The sequence below is a fragment of the Pinus tabuliformis genome, chromosome 3_1 (genome assembly GCF_031772625.1).
Source record: "Pinus tabuliformis cultivar Carrire ecotype Pingquan chromosome 3_1, CPIR1, whole genome shotgun sequence".
Lineage (NCBI taxonomy): Eukaryota > Viridiplantae > Streptophyta > Pinopsida > Pinales > Pinaceae > Pinus > Pinus tabuliformis.
In genome coordinates, this window is record NC_142301.1 from 313,473,921 (window position 1) to 313,500,480 (window position 26,560).

Below are 26,560 nucleotides of genomic sequence, written 5' to 3' on the forward strand. Positions count from 1 at the left end.
TGTCTCAGTCTTTGACAGTGGTGAGCCCGCTCAGGTATGTTAGAGCGATGTGCAGGTTCTTACCTCTCGTCTTATTGGCCAACCATTGAAGAGCTAAAAACACGCGAAACAAAACAACAAAATGCCACACCCTAAGTTCCCTAGTGATCAAAACAGTGAGCTCACCCAGGTGTGTTAGAGCGATGCACAGATTCTTACCTCTTGTCTTATTGCCCAACGATTGTGGACTAGGAACACTCTATCATCAAACAAACGACTTGGCTAACTGTATCGTCAACTGCCATCTCCGACAACAACACCAAAATGTAGTGTTGTTTTAATCAATCCTAATTGACCAAGACTGCAACATTTAATTGTCAACCCAGGGTAGGTCTTGCTGTTTCAATGGAGTTCGCACTGTCTGTGCCGATACACTACAACCAAGAATGAAAAATAGAAAGAACAGTAAAAGATGTCACTGAATCAATTGCAAAAATTAAATCATTCATGTAGAAATTAAAACACTCCACATAATTGAAATCACACTTCACAATTACTAGAGTAAGGGCGCGCCACACAGTAAACTAATGACTACACCAGCTGGTCACTATCATTCTGTTTAATCAAATCAATGTAACAACATAATATAATCTGGAACAGAAGTGGATGTATTTCACAATTTATACAACAACAACAGAAAACCATATGACAATAAAAGAAACAATAATGTACACTACTTCTACTGCTGCAGTCCCTGCTAAAGAGGAGGGCCCTTCCTCCCTAGCAGGGGCACAGGAATAACACGAGATTAGTTAATGAATCAGATGAAGAGCAGTAATAGCATCACCGTAGTGACTTTAATATTAAAAATAATTCAGAGTTACAAGATCAGAGTAACAATGCTTTTCTATATGCCGTCCTTGTACATGGGAAATCGAGTTTCTTTTATAATTATTACATGCCTGAAATCAGGAATAGATCAGTCATGAGAATCTCACGATTCTCATGCTGATCATAAAATAGAAGTAGTTACAACCTATTTCTAAATACAAATACTTCTTAGATACATTGGTTAAGATTGCAACCACTTGGGTCTGTTGCTTCTAAAATAAACAATTCCTAACACCCGACAGCTGTTGTGTGGAATAGTACCCACAACTTTTCCAACTCTGGTGCAAGAGCATCCTACGGTCGAATAGCGGTTCGAGATGTAACGACAATCACTGGTGACAACACCCTTGGTGTAACAACGGTCCTCTGTATCAACACATGGTGTAACAACAGTCTGTAACAACATTCTGTGTAACAACAAACTGCTCTACCCTGCTATGAAACCGATCAACGCGGCCTGTTTACTCCATAACCTTGTTCCCGTAAGCAACACCTGAAAAAGAGAAGAGCTTCCAAAATACTCCTCCAATGCTCACCCCAGTTAGCCACAAAAAGGAATATAGTATCGTATTATTCAGCGAAACATGGCAAAATAACATGACAGTGGAATAGGTTGTATAAATGAGAAAAAGGGTGATTAAATCATGTGAAGTTTCATGGGATTGGAGGATAAGAGGATCAAAACTGGGGAAGAAAGTGCAGAAAACAGATAAAAAGTCACACCCAACAATGCACACACATATATTCATTTTTTTGAGATGATTCTCTTCACCCTTTTGCACCTAAGCAAAGAATGAGAAAGTTGGTACCTTGTCAGTGCCACTCTATAGATTTCCTTCCTCTTTCCTAGGTTTCTAGATGGAAAACTTATCCGTAAACTGTCATGGATATTCCACTGGATAGTTTGTCACAACACATCTAATAATATTTTATTAAAACTCTGAAAATTCTACATTATTACAATGTATTAAACTCTAAGATCTGTGGATTTAACTATAATTAGTGCATGCATGCAAAAGGAAATTATGTAGAAAAGTAGAGAACGACAAAATAAGCACACACACACGACACAAGATATGCTCTTCGGGAAACCCTTTCGGGAGAAAACCCAGCTAGAAGGGGAGGTCGCTTCGCTCTCTTTCTCTGTCTGGAAATATGGTTGCAGGTACAAAGAACTAATGCTTGTGGTTTGTGGGTTGCTATAGTGCACAAATCCTCTCTATGTGCTCTACCTTTGATCTCTCCTAGTTATATTTGCTCAACAATGGAACAAAATGCTCGCGAAAGAATGAAATGCCTCTTCCTCCTAATGGCTCCGTTATAACACAACCCAATAGCCTACTAGTGGTTAAGTTTGACTACATCATCTCTTAACTAGAGTTACAAAATAGACTCTTCTACAGTCTTTTACATCACAAACACGTGGCTAGCCCCTTTTCCATGAATAGTGGGGGTTGACGCGACATCCTCCCGAACTATAGGTGTGAAAACAGGAAGGTCAATTTTTGAGTGGCATAATTTTTTCATACGGACTCTGATTGACGCTCTTTTTGCGTCGTTGGAAAGGCCTCTGTGTGTAGAATAATATGAAAAGGTGTGGCGCTAAAGTGACAATGTTTTATCCCCAAAAAAACGTTGTTTGATGCCTCAAAATGCTCCCGGAAGGTTTTAGACCCCGTTTTGCCAAATTGGGTCCTGCTGGTATAAATGGTCCTGTGCACTGATTCCTCTGATTTTTCCACTCCAAATGCATCGAGAGGGATAGAAAACAATATATTGATCGAATTCATATCACACTTCCCCATTTTAGGAGGCTTTTTGTCCCCAAAAGATTTTATTGAATGAGGTGAGAAAATTTTTCCTCAACCTTCTATCTAGTGTACCATTTAGCTTTTCCTGGAAGTTGCCCCTTCAACCCAATCTGCCAAAGGTCGTGCTGCCCATGTCTTGTAGTTTTGGACCTCTTCCGCAAAACTGTAGCTTCTGTCAACTTTGCTCGAGCGTTTGGTGCCAAATCCTCCACAGAAGGTAGGACCTGTTCCTCTTCCTCATCTAGCATGCAAGGCTTATAGAGTTTCAAATTCTCTACGTTCACAACTAAGTAAATGTGCATATATGGTGGTAAACTGAGTCGATAGGCATTATCACCCACCTTTTCCAGTATCTCAAAGGGACCATACCTTAGAACCTTGATTTTCTTACCAGGCCCCTACAATCTCTCCTTGTTCAACTATAGCCATACTTTGTCTCCCACCTTGAATGATTTCTCTGTTCTATGATGATCATGCGTGGCCGTACACTTCTCCTACAACTTCTGCAGTGTTTCCTGTACCTGTAGATGGATTTGCCTGATCTTCTTTATAAAATTTTCAGCCCTCAAAGCATCTCCTGTAAGATCTTTCCTCACTCCTTGCTGCCCATATGCAATATCCAAAGGTGAAGGTGGCAAATATCCAAAACAAGTCTCAAATGGGGACTTTTTTGTAGAAGTGTGGATTGCTCTATTATAAGAATGTCGTATATATACCAGATTTTCATCCCAGGTCTTCAGATGCTTTTGGTTGTATCCCTTCAGACGCTGCACCAAGGTCTTGTTGACTACTTATGTCTGCCCATCTGTCTGTGGATGGAATGTTGTAGATCTCTTCAACTTTGAGTCCATCTCACAATGTAGTCCAAAATTCACTTAGAAATCTCCTGTCCCTGTCTGAAATGATGCTTCTTTATATACCAAAGTGCACCAGACCTGTCCAAAGAATAAGTTTGCTGCTTCTTGTCCGCTAATGCTCCTTTTATAAGGCATCAGAACACACATCTTGCTGAACTTGTCAACTACCATGAACAGGTAGTCATGTCCCTTCCCGGTTGTCAGTAAACCTCCAACAAAGTCCATGGAGATGCTCTCCCAAGGACGAGTAGGGACAGGTAAGGGATGATACAGACCCTATTACCTGTTGCTAGGTTTGCTGGTACAACAAAGCATGCATCCTCTTATGAACCTAGCTACTTCCTCTTGCATCTTGGGCCAATACACATACGTCTGCAAGTTAGCCATGGTCTTTCCTACACCAAAGTTCCCTGCAACCTTGGAGTTGTGAGCCTCTCTAATCAACTGCAAACACTCACATTTAGGAACACATAGCTTATCCAACCTGTAGAGTAACTATTAAATTTGGCAACTAGGGCCAAACATCACTTTGGACAACTCTTATGAGGCAGCTGATATTTTTCTTGGATTCCTCTTTCTGAGAGGTGTAGAATTGATCTAAAGATCATCCCATTATGACATGTACAAATGAAGTTATGGATTTATTTTGATTATGGACAAATTGTCAAGGTCGACCAACCATCAAATTAGCCTCCTCCAGCCTTCAACGTTGCATATAAATACAAGGTGCCTCCTCCTCATTTTGGCATCTCATCTCATTCATCTTTCTCTCTCTCATCTTGATTGGGTACAGATTTCTGGGCCTCTCTCTCTCCACACGTGCGAAAGGAACACTGTCTTTTCTAGCTGCTGCGTTGACCAGATTTGACTGAAATTTTAGGAGGCCGAAATTTCAGGAGATTGAAATTTCAGGAGGTTGACTTTGACCAGCATTGACCCTATTTGACTTCAGTTTTGTGAGGGAGACTTTTGTTTGGGCAGGCCGCTATTCTGGGCACAAAAACTGAGGCAGTTTGACCCCTGCGTTGACCAACGTTGACTGCCCTAATTCAGGTTGCTGCATTGACTTTTGTTGACCAGATTTGATTGGTTATTTTCAGACTGTTTTGGGCTGCATTATCTTGTTGTTGGAGGCCGAGTTGACCAAGATTGACCGAGCTGTTTTGGAGGTCAATTTCAACCTTATTGACCATCGTGGACTTTTTGGTTAGGGCTTTTGTTTCTGCTGTTTTGACTGATCAGTTTGGGCAAGTGAATATTGTAAATTGTACTCTCTTTGTCTGCTGAACTTTTGAAGAATTATAAGAAGAATTGATCAAGGGTTTCCCCACATTGGGTTTTGGCCCTGGTTGCTGCCATATCTTGTGTCCTATTGTGTTGGCTTGTCTTCTATTGTTATTGCTTATGTTCTATTTGCATTTTACTATCATGTTGATGTGATTGCTATACTAGATATGCTATTGGGCTAATAAAGAAAATTGAAGTAAAATTGCGAACATACCATTGTTATCCTAAAATTAACATGGTATCAGAGATGAGGTGAAGACAAAGCCCAAGCAAGAGTGAAGAGCAATCACTGATCAAGAACAAGCCTTAATGGCCTCCATATGCTACTTCAAGTCTGATGATAAGCTTCATGATAAGTCTAATTATCATGCATGAAAGATGTCCCTTGATTTGACTTTTGAAGAGCAATATGTCATGGATTATGTGCAGGGAAAGATTCCAGAACCTCCTTCAAATGCACTAGTTGCTGTGAAGACAAAGTACAAGAAGGGTGAAGTCAAAGTCAAGGAAGGCCGAGATCCAAAATAGAAGGAAGGGAAGATGCTTCATTTGCAACAAGTTTGGTCACTATCCTAGGGAGTGTCCAAATAGAAGGGACACATGTCATGATGATGATCACAATCATTCTAGGGGCAACAACAACAATCAAAGGAATGGCAATCAACAAAGGGAAAAAGAATGCTTCCACTACTCAACTTGGAAATGATCGAACTTCTAAAAAAACAAGAAACTCCAGGTATGATCAGTCTAATGTTGTAAATTGTAAGCAAAAGCAATTTTATCTTATATTTGCCCTCTCTACTGACTCTCCTCCGGATAATTTTGGAAATTGGTTGATTGATAGTGGTGCCTCAAGGCACTTCACTGGGTACAAGGAAGCTCTTTCAAATCCGATAGAGAAGGATACAAATTTGGAAATTATCCTTGGAGACAATGCCACCTGTCCTGTGAAGGGAGTTGGGAATGTTACCATTCAATTGAATCAAGGTAACTCCGCTCATCTTCAAGAAGTACTATATGTACCCGATCTAAAAAAGAATCTAGTGTCTATCTCAATGATGGAAGACAAACGATTGAAGGTGGCATTCATCGATGGAAAGGTATGTGTGTGGAAAATAAATTTTGAAAAGAGCATTTACTCTTGGATTCAGGGTTGACAGTTTATATCAAGTTGGAGGAAGTCCACTGGGAGCCATGTCTTGCGACACATCTCTTCAAACTGAACTATGCCACCGGAGGTTTCTCATCTTCACTATAAGGCTCTACCTGATGCAAGGAAGATGGTTACAGGGATGTCCAAATTCAAAATAGAGCATCAAGGTGTATGGCAAGGATGTGTCGAGGGAAAACATACAAGGGGACCATTCCCCTCAAGTGATAGCAAGACCACAGACATTTTGCAATTGGTTAATTCTGATCTATCTGGTATGTTGCTTATGACATCATTAGGAGGATATTATGTTGTCTTTGTGGATGACTTATCTCGAAAAACTTGGATATATTTCTTGAAGAAGAAGGATGAAATATTCTCATGGTTCCGAAAGCCTTGGTGGAAAATCAAACAGGGAAGAAGATCAAGATATTGAGGACCGATAATGGAACCGAGTATGAGTCAAATGAATTCAATGACTATTGCAGGGAAGCTGACATTGAGAGGGAGACTGCTACTGCATATACTCTTGAGCAAAATGCTATTGTTGAAAGGAAGAATCGTTTCATTATAGAAGCCACTCGTTATTGAAAATGAAATTAACTCAAACATATTACAGAAAAATACACATAAAACCTAGACACAAAATATTGGCGGAAAAGGCTTCAGCCTCAGGTATTCTTTCTCACATTTTCATACTCTCACTCTCATTCATTTTTTTTAAATAATTGAATATAGTGTTACAAATAAATAGATGAGAGACAGTGTCTCAAGATAGTGCGTGCTATCTTAGACACCTTTGGTTGAGATAATTTCTCCTTTGGTTGAGATAATTTTTCACCAGACACACACCAATATAGGAGTTACCTAAACTAACTCCTATCTTAGAGGAACAACCCAAGAGTTAGGCACAAATTCCTAAATTGGAATATTTAATTTATTTATTTATTTTTGGATTTATTATTGTTTTATGAGAGAGGCTAACACTCGTGCCATGCTTCATGATCAAGGACTTCCAAAGTTCCTATGGGGAGAAGCTGCCAACACTGTTGTGTACGTTCAAAATCGATGCCCTCATCAAGCATTGGGCTCCAAAACTACCAAAGAAGTTTTCACCAGTAAGAAACTTGATGTTTCTCATTTTAGAATTTTTGGTAGCCCCATATACTTTCATGTGCTGAAAGAAAGGAGAAGTAAATTGGAGGCATCTGGGAAGAAAGGAACTTTTGTGGGCTATAGTGAAACTTCTAAGGCATATAGAATCTATGTGCCTGGTCAAAGAGAAGTAGAGTTGAGTCATGATGTCACCTTTGATGAGGATGCTGCCCTAAGGAAGATTAGCAACCTTCCTATTCCAAGGAAGGACAAAGAAGCAGATGCAAGAAATCAAGGAGATTCACAGGATGAGCCGATGCCCGATGTTGAAGAACTGATGGATCCCATTGATCCTCCTCCTCATGAGCCCTCCTCCTCCAAAAGGAGACCCTCATGGCTGAGGGAAACTCTCGAAGATGTTGAGAGACATGTTGCACTGAGGGGGACATTTCGTGAAAGCAAGAAGCCTAATAGGTACCAAGGGTACTTAATTGCTATGAGCACCATTATTCAGTCTGAACCTTGCTCATTCGAAGAAGTTGTGAAGCAACAAGTATGGAGGGATGCTATGAATGAAGAGTACAAGTCAATTATGAAGAATGATGTCTGAGATGTGGTCCCTAGACCCTAGGACAAATCTGTTGTCACCTCTAAATGGCTCTACAAGATCAAGCATGGTGCTGATGGAAGTGCTGAAAAGTTCAAGGCCAGATTTATTGCTCGATGCTTCTCTCAAAAGGAAGGTGTCGATTATAATGAGATATTTGCACCCATTGCTCGCTACACCACCATTCGTTTGATTATAGCCCTTGCTGCCTGGCAAGGATGGAATCTACACTAGATGGATGTCAAGACTGCCTTCTTGCATCGTTGAATTAAGGAGGAAGTCTAGGTGGAACAACCTGAGGGGTTTGAAGTTCAAGATCGTCAGACACATGTATGCAGGTTGAAAAAGGCCCTCGATGGGTTGAAGCAAGCACCTTGGGCTTGGTATGAGAGGATCAATAGCTATCTGATGAAGCTGGGATTTACAAGAAGTGAAGTTGATCCAAACCATTACTTTAATGTTGAGAATGATAGACCTCTCATCTTGATACTCTATGTGGACGATCTTTTTTTGATAGGTGCAGACCCTCTTATTCATTAATGTAAGAGAGAGTTGGCTTCCGAATTTGATATGAAGGACCTAGGATTGATGCATTACTTCCTAGGGTTGGAGGTCTGGCAAAAGCCAAGGGAGATTTTCCTTTCTTAAGGAAAATATGTTGTGAAGCTACTTGAAAGATTTGGGATGGTGGACTACAAGTTCGTGACTACTCCGATGGAACTTAACTTCAAGAAGTTATGCGAAAGTGTTGCGGGGCCCGATTTGGGAAATTCTTCTGAGTATCGTCAACTCATAGGGGCCCTGATGTTCTTAGTGAACTCCCGTTCGGACATATGTTTTGCAGTGAACACATTGAGTCAGTTTATGGTTGAGCCTCATCATATACATTGGATTGCTGCCAAGAATCTCTTGAGATATCTCTGTGGCACAAGCACTTATGGACTGAGATACACTGTCGGGGATGTGAGGCACTTATGGACTGAGATACACTGTCGGGAATGTGAGGCTCCATGGTTACTTTGATGCATACTGGGTTGACAGTGTGGTGGATCACAAAAGCACTTTAGGATGTTGCTTCTCTCTAGGCACTGCTTCAATATCATGGATGAGTAGGAAGCTGAAGTCGATTGCCTTAAGCACCACTAAGGCTGAATACATTGCTGCTAGTTTGGCCTCCTGTGAAGCTGTCTAGTTGAGGAAGCTCTTTAGTGAGTTGTTTGGACATGTGCTGGATACCACCGTGATCTTTTGTGACAACCAAAGTGGGATTCGTCTTTCTAGGAATCCCGTGTTTCATGATCGCTCCAATCATATTGATATCAGGTACCACTTTATCCAAGATATGGTACATTGAGGAGCAATAAGGCTTCATCATATTGGGACTGATGAGCGGGTTGCTGATATTTTTACGAAGCCCCTCGTGAAGGTCAAATTCTTAACCTTCCGTGAAAGACTTGGAGTCGTGGAGAGACTCTCTTATAAGGATCCTGTATGAGATGGATAATGAGCCCTTGGAGCTCTGGGGTGCTTGGAGTACTTTTTGGAGCGATGAGTGACCATAGGGTGACTCACCGTCCCCTAGTGGTGCGCTGTGCACAGGGTGAATGGTTCACCTTCCCCTGTGACACCCCATGGTGGCATATGCATAGGCTGAGTGGTTCACCCTCCCCTATGGTATATGAGCAGGATGAATGGTTCACCTTCTCCTGCCGACACATCCTACCCATGTAGTCCGGGACTCATGGGAAGTACTCACATCTGACCAATGAGTAGAAAATGAGGATAGGGACCATAGTATTACTGATCAATGTTTTAAAACTCCAACTCTGACTCGGCCGAGGGTCGAATCCGACTCCAAACCCGACTCGGTATCGACTCAGACGACTCGATTTCAATGACTCGGTCGTTGTAAAAAATACATTACATATTTATTTTTTTATAAAAAACATAATATTAAAGATTTTCATTCATGTTTCCAAACACAAAGCATTAGAATATTGATAGAAGACAAGATATGATCAAAGTAGGCTCATGAATATATCCATTATATCACAATGGCACCCAATGCACTGTCCAATACATACATGATGATGATATAGAGATCAAAACAAAAACACATAACCAAGGAGGCTAGAAATGGCCTCTACAACAAAAGTAAACTGTGATCAGTACTACTGGCTACTGCTAGAGGAGCCAAGATCATCTGGCTCAACCTCTAGATCAGAGTCAAATAGGCCAGCCCATGGCTCCTCCTCCTCATCATCTCCATTTGCAACTGAAGAAGTGGTAGCACTACCAGGCTGTGCAGCAGCTGCAAGCTAAGATAGACGAGATATGCGCTTCTGTCGTGACTGTGCAGGGGAAGCGCCTGCAGCTGGAGGACTTGGGGCTGGCCCTGAGGCTGGTACAAGTGGATCAGGATCTGCATTCAACTGAACAATATGTTCGAGTGATACCACCGTCTGTAAATCATAATCAAGATCCTCATCAAAATCAAATTCTGCTGGATGACTCTCCACTACCCAATTTGATGTTGGATCAATGCCTTCCAACACAGTGGGATTTGAATCAGGTATTTTGTTCAGCGATTGGTTGCTTCTGAGCCGAAGGTTGTATTGGACATAGACTAGATCATTTAACTGTTTTTGATCCAAACGATTTTTCTTCTTCGTGTGAATTCTCTCAAAGACATAAAATATGAATTGCAAACTTTTGCAATTCAGGACAATGGCTACCAAAAGCCTCCCATCATTGTGCTGCAAAAAACATAGGAGTGTAATGAGTTAGCTCAACAAAATTACAAATTATATCTTCAAATTATAAACGATTTAATGAAATAAATATTAAGAATTTGAAAATTGAAATTCTTGTTTACTTGGCTCATCTGCTTCCCTTGCAATCTTTGCTAAGTTCTTCCCAAAGGTACCTGTGGCTTTGCTGAAGGTTGTGACCTGTCGGTGTATCTCCAGCTGATCACACTCCAATGGGATCATGTGATCAATGCAATCAATCAATCCATCTCTAACTTCCCCCTTCAAAGCTCCTGTCACTAGAGCTTTATAATGATACCATGGGTTCAAAAAATACCTAGTTGCATGTACAGGGCAATGGAATTGATTGTTCCATCTTTCATCAATGATTGCCCAAATGGGCCCATACTTAGCCACTTTATCCTTGTATTCCCTCTTTATGTGCTCCTTTGCTTGTTCCATAGCCTCATAAATGAAGCTGATAGCCAATCTTTCCCCATCCACCAACCTCAACACCTTAACCAGTGGCTTAGCAAGCTTCACAATCTCTACTACCTTTCTCCAAAATATTTCTTCATTAACTTTCTTTTTCAATTCTTTGCCTTCCTGTTTGTGAGACCACTGGCTTTGATTCCATTCTTCATTGGAAAATATCTTTTGCAAGTTTCTATGTTGTGAAAGCATAGATTGCAATGTCAAAAAAATGAGTAGCAAATCTAGTGATGGCAGGCCTAATAATATCCCTACCCCCTGTGTCTCCTCATAAGGCTCAAAATCCATGAATGGTTGTAGATAAATTTTGTTATGCTTTTGGCATGATCTACAATGTTTTTGACCCAATCTAATTTGTCAATATCCTCAAGCATGAGGTCAATGCAATGTGCAGCACATGGGGTCCAAAAGATGGTTCTGTGTTTTTACTCTAACAGTTTACCAACAAGAACATGTTTAGAGGCATTATTTGTGATGACTTGAACAACATTAGCCACCCCCACCTCCTCAACAACCTCATCCAATAGCTGAAACAACAATTGTCCATCTTTTACCTTATCAGATGCATCAACTGATTTTAGAATCATGGTTCCCTGTGGGCAGAAGATAAGAAAGTTTATGACGGTAAGGTTCCTTTGATCAGTCCATCCATCTGACATGATGGTACATCTTGTTCTTGCCCACGAGTCCTTGAAATCTTTAAAATACTCATTAATGGAGGCAATTTCTTTCTACGAACGATACCCCCTTATCTCATGCATAGTAGGGCCTTTGAATCCTTTTCCAGTAGCATGTATGGCATCAAACATAGACTCATAATATGGTCAATAGGAAGCATTGAAGGGGATATCAACATCATACCACCATCTACATATGTAATCACAAGCAGTCTCCCTCAATTCTTTCTTTCAATGGTCATCTAAAGTGGGCTGCAAAGTTCTATTAGCTTGAGGACCATGTGCATCTGATGGAGAGGAGGGTGTGATAGTGAAATAACTTTTGATATTCATATCACCTTTCTTTTTCATTTTACCCTTACCCTTTTCTTGAATAGAGTCCAAAGAGGGAGGAACATATCGGAAGGGGTTGGATGCATCAATACAAGGGATAGAGGAAGAACCCTCAAAATCAAAATGGGGGTTGGTAGCCAACATTTTTTGTATACTCCTCTTCCTTCCAATTTCAGCCTCTAACTCTTTTTGCCTAACCTTTTCTTCTTTAAACTTCTCAAAGTTGGCTAACAAATCCTTCCAAATCTGCCCAATTTCTGGTGATTCACATGGAGTAATTTGGCCTCTAATCCTCGCCAAGTGTTGTTTCAGCCTATTAATTCCCCCAGGACCTTAATTTTTCTGTGGCAAAATTTGTAATGCATTTGACTATCAACGATTTCAACGTATGCCCAAGTAGCATCTTTCACTCTAGGTGCCATTTTTTCACTTGGAAATCAAAGGAAAAAATCTGAAAATGAAAACAAAAAATATAGCATTGCTTCAATGTTCATTTCTTTCACAAAAAACACTCTTTTCAATTTTCAGATTTGCACAAAAAAATAAATAAGCAAAAACAGATTTTTACAAGTAAAAAAAAATACCTCTAGGCACAAACTCCCTCCTCAAGGTTGCTCCAACAAACCAACTCCTCAATGCTTCTCCAATGGTTGCCTAAGAAGTTCTTCACTCCTGCTACAATGCTTGCCCAAGACTCCTCACTGCTGCTCCAATAACAAATTCCTCAACTCCTCACAAACTCTCACTCAAATACTCACTCAAATGCAATGAGATGGGTATGTGGAAATGAGAGGTGTTGGGTGGGTTTTATAGGGTTTAGGAAAGGAGAATGCAACCCAAAGAACCTAAAGGCAAATTAGAAATGGGTTTGGGGTCCCCAAAAAACAATTAAAAAAAAACTGCGTTGTTCTGGCTTTTTCGGGTCGCTGTCACCAAGCCGACCGAGTTGGCTCAGACTCGGCCCAGCCAGTCGGGTTATTATCGAGCAGGTTGAGTCGTTAGACAACTCGGCCGACTCGGTAATAACTCGGCCAACCGTTCCATTCAAAGGATGAGTTGACCCGGTGGGGTTATGACTTGGACCAACTCGGCCGAGTTGGTTTCAAACCGACCGTTTTTCGAAACAGTGCTACTGATGGACGCACGTGTACTACCGTACTCCCTATGCTAGGATGTTGATATTGATATGGGATTAATGGAAACTGAGTATGGGTTAGTTAAGAGTGGTATGACACACTCTCTGTTGTTGGAGATTGACTTTGGGTGTGTGGAGAATGGTATGATACATTCTCGATCATTTCTTATTTCTTCATGGTTCAGCAGAGCAGAGCATTGTAGAGTAAAGACAAGGATGGTACAAATTGTCAGAAAGTTTGGTAGGTGATGTTCTCCCTAGTTGAGAGGGAGTGTTAAATTTGGCAACTAGGGCCAAACATCACTTTGGATAGCTCTTATGAAGCAACTTATGTTTTTCTTGGATTCCTCTTTTCGAGAGGTGTAGGATTGATCTAAAGATCATCTCATTCTGACATGTACAGAAGTTATGAATTTATTTTGATTATGGACAAATTGATAAGGTTGGCCAACCATAAAATTAGCCTCCTCCAACCTTCAACGTTGCATATAAATACAAGGCGCCTCCTCTTCATTTTGGCATTTCATCTCATTCATCTTTCTCTCTCTCATCTTGATTGGGTACGAATTTCTGGTCCTCTCTCTCTCCACATGTGCGAAAGGAAGACTATCTTTTCTAAATGTTGCGTTGACAAGATTTCACTGAAATTTCAGGAGGTTGAAATTTCAAGAGACCAAAATTTTAGGAGGCTAACTTTGACCAGCATTGACCCTGTTTGACTTCGATTTTGTGAGGGAGACTTTTGTTTGGGCAGGCTGCTATTCTGGGCACAAAAACCGAGGCAGTTTGACCCTTGGGTTGACCAGCATTGACTGCCCTAATTCAAGTTGCTGCATTGACTTTTGTTGACCAGATTTGACTAGTTATTTTTAGACTGTTTTGGGCTGCATTATCTTGTTTTTGGAGGGTGAGTTGACCAAGGTTGACCGAGCTATTTTGGAGGTCAATTTCAGCCCTGTTAACCAGCGTTGAATTTTTTATTAGGGCTTTCTATTGCTGCTGTTTTGACTAATCAATTTGGGCAAGTGAATATTGTAAATTGTACTCTCTTTCTTTGCTGAACTTTTGAAGAATTATAAGAATTGATCAAGGGTTCCCCACATTGGGGTCTGTCCCTGGATGGTGCCATATCTTGTGTCCTCTTGTGTTGAATTGTCTTCTACTATTATTGTTTATGTTCTATTTGCATTTTACTATCATGTTGATGTGATTGCTATATTGGATGTGATATTGGGCTAATAAAGAAAATTGAAGTAAAATTGCTCTAAGCATAGAACATACCATTGTTATCCTAAAATTAACAGTAACCCATCCTGGAGATTGTAGTCAGTGGTGGTGTCGCCATCGTGCACATGACTCTGACTCTGCAACTGCTAATACACCTCCTTGAAGTCCTCATCTTCTGAATGTGCCTCTCTGTATGCATCATGGGGGAATGGCTCCATGTGCATAAGAGTCCCCGAAGCTGTAATCTTTGATGTGGGTGGCCTTGAAAGGATATCAGCCAACTTGTTTTTGTTGCCCTTCTTATACTTGATCACCAAATGAAACTGTTGTAAAAACCCCATCCACTTTTATTGCGCTTTGTTGTAGCTTACTTTGGGTCTACAAGTACTGTAACGGTTGGTGATTTGTATGGATTACTGTCTCCTTTCCCATTAAATAGTGCTTCCACTTCTTCACAGCTTGCACCATAGCATAGAGCTCCTTATTGTAGGTAGGGTAGTTAAGAACAACCCCATGAAATACTTCAAAATGGTAGCAAATGGGCCTTCCTCCTTGCATCAAGAAAACTCCCATAACTTACCCACTCGCATTTGTCTCCACTTCAAAAGGCTGCTGCAAGTTTGGTAATGCCAAAATTGGTGCTTGAATTATCTTCTTCTTTAGCTCCTCGAAAACCTTTTGCTGACCTTTTCCCCACTGGAAACTCTTGCCACTTGTTATGGCATGGAGCGGTGCTTCTACTGCTGAAAATGAGGATATGAATTTCCTCAGGTACTGTGCTGCTCTAATGAAACTCCTGACCTCAGAAACATTAGTAGGCACTGACCATTTCATGATGGCCTCCATCTTGGAAGGATCGACCTTCAACTCTCCTCCACTGATCACTTACCCCAGATACACCAAAGACTAGTGTGCAAACTCACACTTCTTGGGATTTTCTAGCAGCTGGTGCTTCTTCAATGTTTCCAGCAGCTGGTGCTTCTTCAATGTTTCCAGCAGCTGCGTCAAATGTGAAATATGCTCCTCCGAGGTATTACTATATTCCTATATATCATCCAATTAGACAATAACAAATGAATCTATAAAAGGGTGTAGTATATCATTCATTAATCTCATAAACGTAGCTGGTGCATTACATAGGCCAAATGGCATAACCAACCACTCATACAAACCTTGCTTGGTTTTGAAGGCGGTCTTCCATGTATCTTCTTCTTTGATTCGAACCTGGTGATATCCAAACTTCAAGTCTAGCTTGGTGAAATACTTTGCTTGCTGCAACTGATCTAGCAGACCGTCTATCCTGGGCAGGGGGTATCTATTCTTGAGCATGATTTTATTCAATGCCCTGTAATCTATACACATCCGCCAAGTCCCATCCTTCTTTGGAAAATGATGATGGGTGACCCACATGGTGATGTACTCGGTCGAATGACACCTTGTTCCAGCAGCTGCTGGCACTGTTTCTTCACCTTGCTTCTATACCAAACTGCCTGTACAACCCAATATTTAGCAATGGGGAGATTGGCAATAGTTGGATCTCGTGCTCCACTTCTCTCTTAGGTAACAACTCCTCCAATTGGTGTTTCTATTTCTTAGTACACCCCTCCAGGGATGCCTTGCCTTTTATTGACTCCTCTTCAGACTGACTTTCTCTTAAAAACAATAAAACATACTTCTTGCTAGAACTAGTCAATTTCTTGGCTTGGTTGGCATTTAGCAGTGAAATTTTCGAATTGTCTTTGTGTGTGTTGATGATGAAAGATTTTCCATCCTTGATGAGTTGGTACTGGTTAGCTCTCCTCATGAATATTACATCACACATGTACATGTATGGACTCCCAAACACGACTCCACATACATCAAGGGGAACCACATCCAGATCTACTTCATCAATAAAATCAACACTAATAACAAATCTAATTTTGCACTGTTTTTTTACCTTCAACTTTGCATCCTTATTTACCCATCCTAGTGGATATGGGTTTGGATGATCATGAACTTCCAGCCCCAACTTCTTGACCAACTCTGCTGCAATGAGATTCGCCTACGATCTTGAGTCAAATAGAGCATCAATCTTTGTCTTCTTGACCTGTATCTTTATATGGAAGAGTTTGGTCATTTCTTTCTCTTCCTGTTGCTGAAGGCTACTCAGATTCACCTCCTTCTGCACTGATGTACAAACGATCTTCTCATCCACATCCGAGCTGCTTTCAACTTGGTTGCTCGAATCAGTGGCCATGAGATTCTTCTTCTTATTATCTTTCTTCTTGTTCTTCGGGTTTAGCTCTGGATGCAACTTCCAACATTTCTCCTCTGTATGGCCATCAATGTTGCAGTGGTTGCTAGGATATTTGCACTGGTGTTGCAGCTGTCATCTTTTTATCTTTTCCCCCTTTTTGCTTCTTCTTCCCCTCCTTAGAAGCTTCTTGTTGCTCCTTCTGCTTCGATCCACTTGATTGCGCTCTTTTCAAGCCTATGTTCTCCAGGTACTGTGCCTGTACACAAGCCTCGTCCACCAATTTGGGCTTGAACAACATCACTTGCTCACGCAGATGGCAGTGCAAACCCCCCAAATACTTAAGGAGTACATCTGGGTTCTTTGGAGAGATACCCAACATTATAGCCATCTTTCTAAATTTTGTGGTGTACTCCTGCACGCTTTGGCCCGACTTTTGCCTGAAGTAATGCCACCGGATCCACTGGTCCTCCACGTACCCAATGGGATAAAACTGTGACTTAATGAGGGTTTTGAAATACTCCCACTTAGTCACTGGAGGTTCTCCCTCCAACCTTAGGGTTTCTGTGTGGCTCTCCCACCAAGTCAATGCATGGCCCTCTAATTTCAGCCGCGCGAATGAGATCTTTTTCCCTTCCTTGATCTGATGGACACTGAAATAAACTTCTAGTTGCTGTAACTAGTGGTTCAACTTCAGAGCGTCAATCTTGTCGTGGTACGACTTAATATCTACTTTTGCTTCCATTTTAAATAGGGACTTCGATTGGTTCACGACACTCTAATTGGGTTGATCTTTTTTGGGTCCTTTCTTCGACTGGTTTTTCATTCCTCCCCGATCTTTTGATCCCGTTCTGATTTTTCCTCTGCATTCGAATCCCCATCTTCTCCAAATATCCCCAGCTTAGGCCCGCCATGAGGAGGTTTACATTGCGGTTTATATCTGCGACTTGTTGATCGAGCTGCAAAAACCTCACCTGCGCAAGATCACAAGGTTTGTTTAAAGATTATTCGCCCATGATTAGCGTTTTATGATAATCGACCCCTCCAATCTAGATCCTTGCAATCTCCACAAAATACCCAAGTAACCTGTTCTGATACCAAATGATCTGTAAACTATCGTGGATATTCCACTGGACAGTTCATCACAACAGATCTAATAATATTTTATTAAAACTTGAAAATTGTACACTATTACAATTTATTAAACTCTAAGATCTGTGGATTTAACTGTAATTAGTGCATGCATGCGAATGGAAATTATGCAGAAAAATAGAGAACGACAAAATGAGCATGCACACACACAAGACACAAGATATGCTCTCTGAGAAACCTTTTCAGGAGAAGACCCAGCTGGAAGGTGAGGCTGCTTCACTCTCTTTCTCTGTCTGGAAATATGGCTGCAAGTACAAAGAAGTAATGCTTGTGGCTCGTGGGCTACTACAGTGCACAAATCCTTTGTGTGTGCTCTACTTCCTATCTCTCCTGGCTATCTTTGCTCAGCTATGGAACAAAATGCTCTTGAAAGAATGGAATGCCTCTTCCTCCTAGTGGCTTGGTTATAACACAACCCGATAGCCTACTAGTGGTTAAGTTTGACTACGTCAACTCTTAACTAGAATTACAAAATAGACTCTTCGAGAGTCTTTTACATCACAAACACGTGGCTAGCCCCTTTTCCATGAATAATGAGGGCTGACGTGGCATCTTCGTGAACTATAGGTGTGAAAACGGGAAGGTCAACCTCTGAGTGGCATAACTTTTGCATAGTGACTCCAATTGATGTGCTTCTTGCACTGTTGGAAGGGTCTCTGTGTGTAGAATAACATGAAAGGGTGTTGTGCAGAAGTGACAACGTTTTACGCCCAAAAAGCGTTGTTTGATGCCTCAAAATGCTCCCAGAAAGCTTCAAACCCCGTTTTGCCCAAGGTTGTGGGGGAGCCCGGCCCCCCGCCACGATCCCGATCCTAATCTGCACTCCGGTCGGGAGCGCGCTTCGTAACAAAAAAATTCGCTCCCTGTTTTTTTTTAAGTCGACTTAGGGAGTGTCGCTCTCGTCACTCCGGGAGCGGCCAGGGAGCGATCGCTCTCGACTGCTCCCAGGTTGGAAAAATCGCTCCCGTCCGACGGTGAACGACGTGGGAAAGGCAACGACGACATGGAGAAAGGGAAGGGGAGGGGAGTGAAAAAGGGGAGGGGGGGAATAAATACACCCTCTCCCTCTCATTATTCATTTCATTTCTAAGTGTGAGAGAGTGATAGAGAGCAAGAGAGAATTTGGAGCAAGAAGAGGAGTTTGAACTTTGAAGAGCTTGCAAGGGGAGATTGGAGGCCAAAGAGGTAGGATCTACACTCTAATCTAGATTTTTTAATTTTTTTTTTATCTATATATATATATATATATATTTTTTTTTTTTTATGTTCATTGCTAAATAAATTAATAATTTTTTTTTCTCTATTCCCCATTCCCATTCCCATTCCATTTTTTGTAGATTGAAATCTTCAAGTTTCAAACATCATGGTTATATTTCTTGGCATTTTCTTCTTCTTGGTTCATTTCTTGGTTATTATGGTGTTGGGGAGTAGAAAAATGAGGGATGAACATGAAGAAGAAAGGGATGAAGAAGTGGGTTATAGTGGATTTGATGAAAACCCTGAGAGGAGTACCTTGGTGAGGAGGAGCTGGAGGAGAGTGAACATGATTCAGCTCAAAAAACTAAACAAGACCTAACCCCATTGTGGAAATATGTTACTAGGCCTAAAGTAGGGAAAGGGGGTGGAACCACTAAATTTCACTGCCCCCATTGCAACAATAATTGCACAAGTTCATACACCCGTGCCAGAAAGCACCTTTGCGGGAAAAGGCCATGGGATGGAGATAAACAAATTGGAATCAAAACTTGTACAGGTGTGTCAGCAGCAGAGAGAGCCAAATACATAAGGGAAGAGGAGGAAGTCCAATACAAATCTAAAAGATCAAAGGATTTATTTGAACCAAGCTCACAATCACATGCACAAAGAACTCCTTTAGCATCCTCCTATGGCAGTGGATATGGACGCACAATGTCACCAAACATCTCTTTAAGGCATAGAACCATATTGAATTTCCTTGATGAAGGGTGTAGGAATGATGTGGATTCAAAAGTTTACCGGTTTCTCTATGCATGTGGGATACCATTCAATGTTCTTTGGTCACCTTATTAGCATGAAATGGTTTTTGCCATAAATGATGCCCCTAAAGGATACAAGAGCCCTGGGTATGACAAGGCTAGAGCCGTTGGACTTGATCATGAAAAAGCAAAAATAGCACATTCTTTGAGTAGAATGACAAATTCATGGACTGAGCATGGGGTGTCCATTATATCTGATGGATGGACAAATGTAAAAGGCAAGCCATTGATAAGTGTTCTTTCTGTGTTTGTTAGTGGTGCCATCTTTCTTTCAGCGTATGATTACTAAGACAAGTTCAAGACCGGCATCAACATTGAGAACCACTACTTGAAACAATTGACCGTATTGGGCCATACAATGTCATCCAAGTCATCACTGATAATGCTGCTAATTGTAAGGCAGCGGAAGAAATTTTTGAGGATAAATACCCCAACATATTTTGGTCTGGGTGTTTGGTTCACACAATGAACCTTTTGATGCATGATATCATTAAGAACAAAAACCAACAATACAAATGGATTGGTGATTTGTACAAGAGAGGCAAAAAAATGATAAAATTTATTACAAATCATAGCAATACCCATGGGATTTTCTGCAGTCACTCAAGATTGGAGCTATTGAAGATTGCAAAGACTAGATTTGCTAGCTATTACTTCACCTTCAGGGGCCTTTTGAAGGTAAGAGATTCATTGGCTAGCATGGTATCAAGTCCACACTGGCAAAGATTAAAGGAAAGGGCTACAAATGCAACTGATAGGCAAGGTTTTGAACAGGTGGAGGAGATTGCTCTTGATGGTTAGTTTTGGGCATGTGTGAGGCAAGTATTGGGATTCACTAGGCCCATTTATCACATGATACGCTTTGTAGATACAGATAAACCAATGATTGGGGAGGTGTATGAGAAGATGGATACCATGTTGGGGCAAATCAAAGATGTTCAGAAAGATGATCCCAACTTGTATACACTAATTCACAATTGTGTGTGTACACAATGGAATAAACTTAATGTTCCATTACATGCCTTAGCGTATATCCTTACGCCAAAATACTACTCTCCAACTTGGTTGGGCCAACCTGCCTCTGGGGGTGGGGTTAGGGTCAAACCCCATATGGATCCAGAGGTAGCTACAAGGTATATGGAAGCATTAGACAAGTTGGTACCTGACAGGGAGGAATGTGCTAATCTGCATCTTGAATTAGGAAGATACTTCAATTGCACTGGTTTGTTTGGTTCTTTGCATGCAGTGGAAGATAGAGACAAATTTGATGCTCTCACATGGTGGGAAGCATATGGCGGCATGGGACTTTTGCCAAATTTGGCAAAAAAAGTTCTCTCATAGGTTGTAAATACTTATTCCGCAGAGAGGTGTTGGAGCACCTATAGCTTCATACATAATGTGAGAAGTAACAGACTCAATGAAAACCGAGCAAAAAGCTTGGTTTATGTGCACTACAACTTGAGGTTGTTGAGTCATTACTGTGATTGGGCTTATGAGGATCCAACATATAAAATTTGAGACAACCACCTAGAGGACGATAATTTGGAGGATGGCACTATACATCTTGAGAAACTGGAAGCAGAACTTATGAGAGAGGAAGATGAAGCAACAACCATGCCACCCCCACCATCCAGTAGCAGTGCTTGAGATCCAAGTCTTGCTCCTTTGCTGTCGCCGCCTCCATGTACATCCTCATGTGGAGGGCATGCGCCTTCTGGTTCTAGTCGTGGGATTGTGCAGGAGGAGACTCCTAGAAGACCACCACGACCTGCTAAGAAATTAGACATTATTCGTGGTGGCAAGAGGAAGATGTAGATGATAGATTTACTTGTCTTTTCTAGTTTCTAGTAGTTTTTATAACTGTTGACTCTTTCATATTTATTATGATATATTTTGTAAACAATATATGACAATTTAAGTTTGAAGTTGGCAATTATAACTCATTGGTAATGAATTATGAATATGATGCTTAGTGAAAGTTTAAAGTTGTTTCATTTCATTTCATTTTATAACATTTCATTTAATGTTAGATATTATTTGTTGTAATGGTTACACTTAGCTTACGAAGTACAACTTTGGTGATCAATGATGATAAATGTTATATATTGAATTTTGAAAGCTTGAAACTTTATGATTGATGAATCATAATTCATGAGACTCAATATGTTGTATGTTACTAACTTGTGGATGTGGTTGATGAAGATTATAACTTCTAGATGATTGTTGTTATATGATTCTATCTATGTTTTTTATGTCTAATTCATCATTCTACATGTTTTTGTTGACATATGTGCATCAAAGTATAAAAAATATAAAAAATATATATGTTATATAAAAAACGCTCTAGGATTCGCTCCCAAACCAGGAGCTTCTGAAAATGTCGCTCCCGCTCCCAAGTAACGTTGGTTTTGCCAAACTGGATCCCACCGTAAAAACAGTCCCATGAGCTGATTCCTCCACTTTTTCCACTCCAAACGCATCGAGATGGATGACAAACAATATAATGATCCAATTCGGATAAAAAACATTGTTAACTGGTAACTGCCATACCAGCTGGCAACCCCACAGGACTAGATGGGAGTGGATCCCACAACCTCCCTGGGCATTATGCCTTGGTGGAAAGTGTTGAACCAACCGAGTGATCCGTTGGATTTTTTTCCATATATATATATAGTTATATATATACACCACTGGAAAAACATAATGGTGCCATTTCCCAATAGCAGGATACTATCCTATGGCTTCAACTTATGCCAGAAAAAACACGATATAGTACATGTCATGTTATATTGGTGCTATCTCACTTGACTTGCCAAACTTGTATATTTTGCTTAATTTGTTTTTCTGTTCCAAACTTTGTTTATGTTTCTTAATATGTTTTGTTACAATTCACAGGGAGCCATTGATACATCTATGATAGAGGCACGGGTCAAAGTTCCCAATCCAGATGATCCAGAGCCTTCAATTAATCTATATCTAGAGGAACAATCAAATCCAGCAATGAGGTTGGTCTCAGAAATGATGATACTGTGTGGAGAGGCAATTGCATCATTTGGGGTGAAGAATAACATTCCTTTACCATACCGGGGACAGTCACAGACTAATATCTCTGTTGCTTCTTTATCCTATTTACCTGAGGGACCTGTCCGAAGCTTAGCGTATGTGAAGACAATGCGTCCAGTCGAATTGGATTTCAGAAAACCTATTCCTCATGCGACACTGGGTGTTCCTGGATATGTACAGTTCACATCTCCTATTCGCCGTTACGTTGATCTTCTTGCACACTACCAGGTATGCAGTTATTTGTTGCCATTTGCATGATCTCTGTTATTATCACATTTCTGTGTTTCTGCTAGTGCTAATGCCTTTGGGCATATTTTTCCGTCAATATCAGGTGAAGGCTGTTTTAAGGGGGGAACCCCCTCCCTTCTCATGTAACAAGTTGGAGGGAATGATGCCACTTATTAAAATGCAATTACAAATTGCGAAAAGGTTATATAACAACAGTCTTCGCTATTGGCTGTTGGAGTATCTTCGGAGACAGCCTAGGGAGAAGGAATTTCGTGCTTTGATCCTTAGATTTATAAAAGATAAAACAGCAGCATTACTTCTTGTTGAGGCCTGTCTCCCTCTCTCACATGCTTGCACTTGCCCATGCTTGGACACTTCCAATTTTTTTTTAATGTATACTTGTATATGTGATTTCATTTGGAAATATGAAAGTTGATTTTTGAGTCTTGGTCACTATTCTTCACAGGTAGGAATTCAAGGATCTGTTCAGGTATTTTCAGGCGCTCAGGTTGGGGATGAAATAATGGTACAAGTGCTTGAAGCTCTTCCTCGAAAGGAAATATTGTCCTTGAAGGAGGTGTTATCTACATGATTGTCTCCAGTCTTTGCATATTATGTACCATAGACCACTCAATGCAATTGCCATGTTGTCCTTGTTATATGTCGAACTTAATGATTCCATGCTTTTTAAATTCTTAGTGTGCCAGGTATGTATTGCTCTGACAAGTTATAAGCTCAAGAAATTTATTGGAAGGTAGCAATAACTTAGGCTGATCTGTGATGCATTGGATTATATCTTTTGTAGATATATTTAATAGTCCAGTCAAAGTTGCAAAAAATTGTGAATATTGATGGAATTGAGTTTCAAATTTAACTACCACAGCAGTGAAAATTGAAGAATTTATTTGTGATGGTCAGTGCACTGACTATTTAATTTGAATTTGTAATGTCTGAACAATGTGTAATGACTCAAATTCTTATGATATTATTTTTATGCAGAAAAAATTCAAGTCTGGATATCATCCAGCCATAGAAATCGAGATTTTACAGGGTCCATTGTAAGGCGTAAATTTTTGTTTTGGTCAGAAGTTCATTGGAGTGCCTTGATTGGCATCAATTCTCCATTGGGGCAGTTCCTTTTGTTCAAAAGTTGAGCAAAAGTTCAACTTTGAAAATTGTCTGGCCAGTGCTTAATCGACACCTGTAAGGAGCATTCTTCAGAGTTCATTGGACAAAAGAGAAGATAAGACTACTAACAAAATTAGTTACCTATCGGAAGATGGGAAATGGTCTTAAGCTTACACTGTCAAAAGCTTGTTGCTGGAAGAGATAGCAAGCGTTCATGCTCATGGATCCCTACCCTATCTTATACCATTTTGATTTGATAATCAGGATCAGTGGTGCTTGCGTTGGTGACTAACATATGGCACTGCTTTAAAAGTGAAAATTGGTACATGAATATTCTGGCATATCCTGAGTAATATTTTCTTATATGTGAAATGTATTGTAGCAATCAAATTCATTTTCGGGCGTGATTCACTTAGTATTTTCTCTCTTCTACGTTTCTTTTTTATTGTCAAGAAAATTATGCAGTGCAATGCTGTGTAACTCTAACTTAATTATTTACTGCATATGAGATGGTTCATTGAGTCATCAACAAAGCAGTGATCTGGATTTTGCATACAATTTTAATCAATCATCTTCTTGACCAGTGAAATTGCATCAACTCTTCGCTAAATTTGTGAGAGGGCCTTTGCAGATTTAGATTATCAGATCTCCACGAATTTCCATCCTCAAGGACTGTCCTTTGGGTTTTCCCACAAGTCGTTATGGTCACTTTCAGGTGGCTTCATGGAGGTGCTAATGCAGAATTCCAACGCTATTCACCTTGGCCTACATCTATTGTGAATGCCAAATGAGATTAACTTAATCTGCAAGTTTACTCAATATTGTTATTAGAGATGTTTTTGGTGGTAGAAATGTCTGCCTTATGGCAGTGTATCCACCTATCTTTATTCCATCTCAACTCAGAGTTTGGGCAATATTCCTATTTTTTGTACTAGTTGAATGTTATTTGTAACTAATTGCTCTCTGAGATTTGTAAACTTGCATTAATAAAAAGCTTGGTTAAACAATTCAAAATAGATCCCGTAATAAAGAACTCAATATTAAGTTAGATCCAAGTAGTGCCCTGCGGAAGAACATGGAGTTGACTACCTATCTACTGATGGGTTGAGCAAGGCCAGATAGGCAGGCCAAGGTTTTGTGGTCCTCGAGGTTATTGTATTGAACAGACATGGGATTTATGACTGAGTTTGGGATTGACACAAATCTGAATTTTTTTAGGGAATCCGCCTTATCAACGATTGCTGTTATCAAATTGCAATTTCACAGGGTTCAATATCTATGGAAGCCTGGAGGTATTTGTTTTGTCTACCTTTTCGTTTATTTGTGTAGTTAATTATGTAGACGCGATTCTGTACCATTAGGATAGCTATTTGTATTGTTCTGGATATCTATCAAACTCACATTATGAAAGGGTGCATTTTGTCGACTTCAGAATGGAATGACATGGTAGGTGCTGGTGCTTTTTTGATAATGTTATGCCATATCTAAACTCAAGTGGATTATTTCGCATAGTAAATTAAAGCATTATAGATTAACATCCATAGGGACGATGTTGCGATGTTTCCAATTAATATTAAAGCAGAAAATGAAGGATGTTAGTTTGGCGAATAGTTGCGCATAAACATTCTGTAGTAGACTATGTTGACTGCAAAGTAGGTATATTCGTAGGAAGTGAAAAGAATGTGATTGGAATGTTCTGAATTTGTAAGGAATTGAAACAAACACAAGGCCCGGATGTGGGACTCAAACTCGCAATGGAAGTGCTTCTACCTCCCCTGGCATTGAGTCCGCAGGGTAAACTGCTGCAACCACCTTTGCATTTTAAGCCTCCGCCCTTGTTATTGTCTGCTTTTATTTTGACAAACTGTTCTTCCATTTCCATGAGCTGAATTTTAAGTTTATTCGTAACTCCGGAAAGCAGATAGTCAAGGTTGAATAAAAATATGTGGTAGACTCCGTCAAAATAACGCATATTCATAAAGCATCATGTAATGCGCTCTGAATAACTAAGAAAAATAAGAGGCTGTTACGGCCCTGGCTCATGCCTGAGTAGAACAACCCTAGAAAGAATTTAACGGCATAGGAGATCAGATTAGTTGAGATATTGAGACTGGCCAATTACGAGAGAAATAAGCTAGATGATCAGCTTGCCTTACTTTGCATCCATTGCTGGCAAAGTCACATACATGTTTATTATTGATTGTTTCGTACAGGTACGCATGCTTCGAGAACCTCCACTTACATATTTATCATTGATTGTTTGGTCGAGGTACCCATGCTTCGAGAACCTCAGTATTGTGTGTTTGTGTTGTAGTGATATAACCCAATGTTGCACTAATCGTTATCAGGATTTTATCAGCATGGGAAAAGATCGTAAAAATCGGGAAAAAATTATGACATACAAAAATATTCTTTTTTTTTTCAATTTTTTCAATATCTAAAGCATC

The 26,560-nt window shown here is 40.3% G+C and overlaps 1 protein-coding gene across 1 annotated transcript in view; it reads left to right on the forward strand.

Annotated features, from left to right (window-relative positions):
- EMB2730 (Ribonuclease II/R family protein) overlaps window positions 1-23,692 on the forward strand; it is a 230,898-nt gene extending 207,206 nt beyond the window's left edge. The window contains exons 12-13 of the mRNA XM_089411263.1: window positions 22,590-22,985; window positions 23,089-23,692. Of these exons, the coding sequence (XP_089267389.1) occupies window positions 22,590-22,985; window positions 23,089-23,421 (729 nt within the window). The 3' untranslated portion in view covers window positions 23,422-23,692. The remainder of the gene's footprint in view (window positions 1-22,589; window positions 22,986-23,088) is intronic.
- The last annotated feature ends 2,868 nt before the right edge of the window (window positions 23,693-26,560 follow it).